This window comes from Eimeria mitis, genomic scaffold (assembly GCF_000499745.2).
Source record: "Eimeria mitis Houghton genomic scaffold, Emh_scaff5203, whole genome shotgun sequence".
Lineage (NCBI taxonomy): Eukaryota > Apicomplexa > Conoidasida > Eucoccidiorida > Eimeriidae > Eimeria > Eimeria mitis.
This window is the reverse complement of record NW_013573496.1, coordinates 3,216-3,813: the sequence shown is the minus strand read 5'-3', so window position 1 is coordinate 3,813 and position 598 is coordinate 3,216. Positions and strand designations below refer to the sequence as shown.

The following is a 598-nucleotide window of genomic DNA, read 5'->3' as shown; positions in this document are numbered from 1 at the left end:
TATATATATATATATATATATATATATATATATATATATATATATATATATATATATATATATATCCGCAGCCCCAGGGGCATGTCGCTCTACATTTGTAGGGGCCCTATATACGTCTCTACTGGCAAACCCTAATAAACCCTAAACCCTAAACCCTAATAAACCCTAAACCCTAATAAACGCTAAACCCTAAGCCCTCTCGTGCAGCTGCCACCCTGTGCGTACTGCCGCTCTGCAGTTGCCATCGTAAACCCTAAACCCTAAACCCTAAACCCTAATTTAATGCTCTAACCCCTCAATATAAAAGCGGGAGAAGATTTGGGGTTTACAACTCTCTTATAAAAACTGTTTGAGGGTTTAGGGTTTAGGGTTTAGGGTTTAGGGTTTATGTTTTTTAGTTAAGAACCTATCCATCTTCAGCTGGCCGTCTTGCTGCGATGCTGTTGCTCTTTTCTGGCTGCTGCTGCTGCCGCTGCGTTGCTGTCTTCTCTGCTGCTTTGTCGTTGCTGCTGCTGCTGCAGCAGCAGCAGCAGCAGCAGCTGCTGCTGCTGCTGCTCTGTGCTGCGTGGGGTGTGGCGTCTGTATATCTATCCCCCCC

At 44.8% G+C, this 598-nt stretch overlaps 1 protein-coding gene across 1 annotated transcript in view; it reads right to left on the bottom strand.

The window, feature by feature from the left end:
* Positions 1-378: 378 nt before the first annotated feature.
* EMH_0080510 (uncharacterized protein) overlaps positions 379-598 on the bottom strand; it is a gene marked incomplete at both ends in the record, with an annotated part of 2,463 nt that continues 2,243 nt past the window's right edge. The window contains one exon of the mRNA XM_013500270.1: positions 379-598. Coding sequence (XP_013355724.1) covers positions 379-598 — 220 coding nt within the window.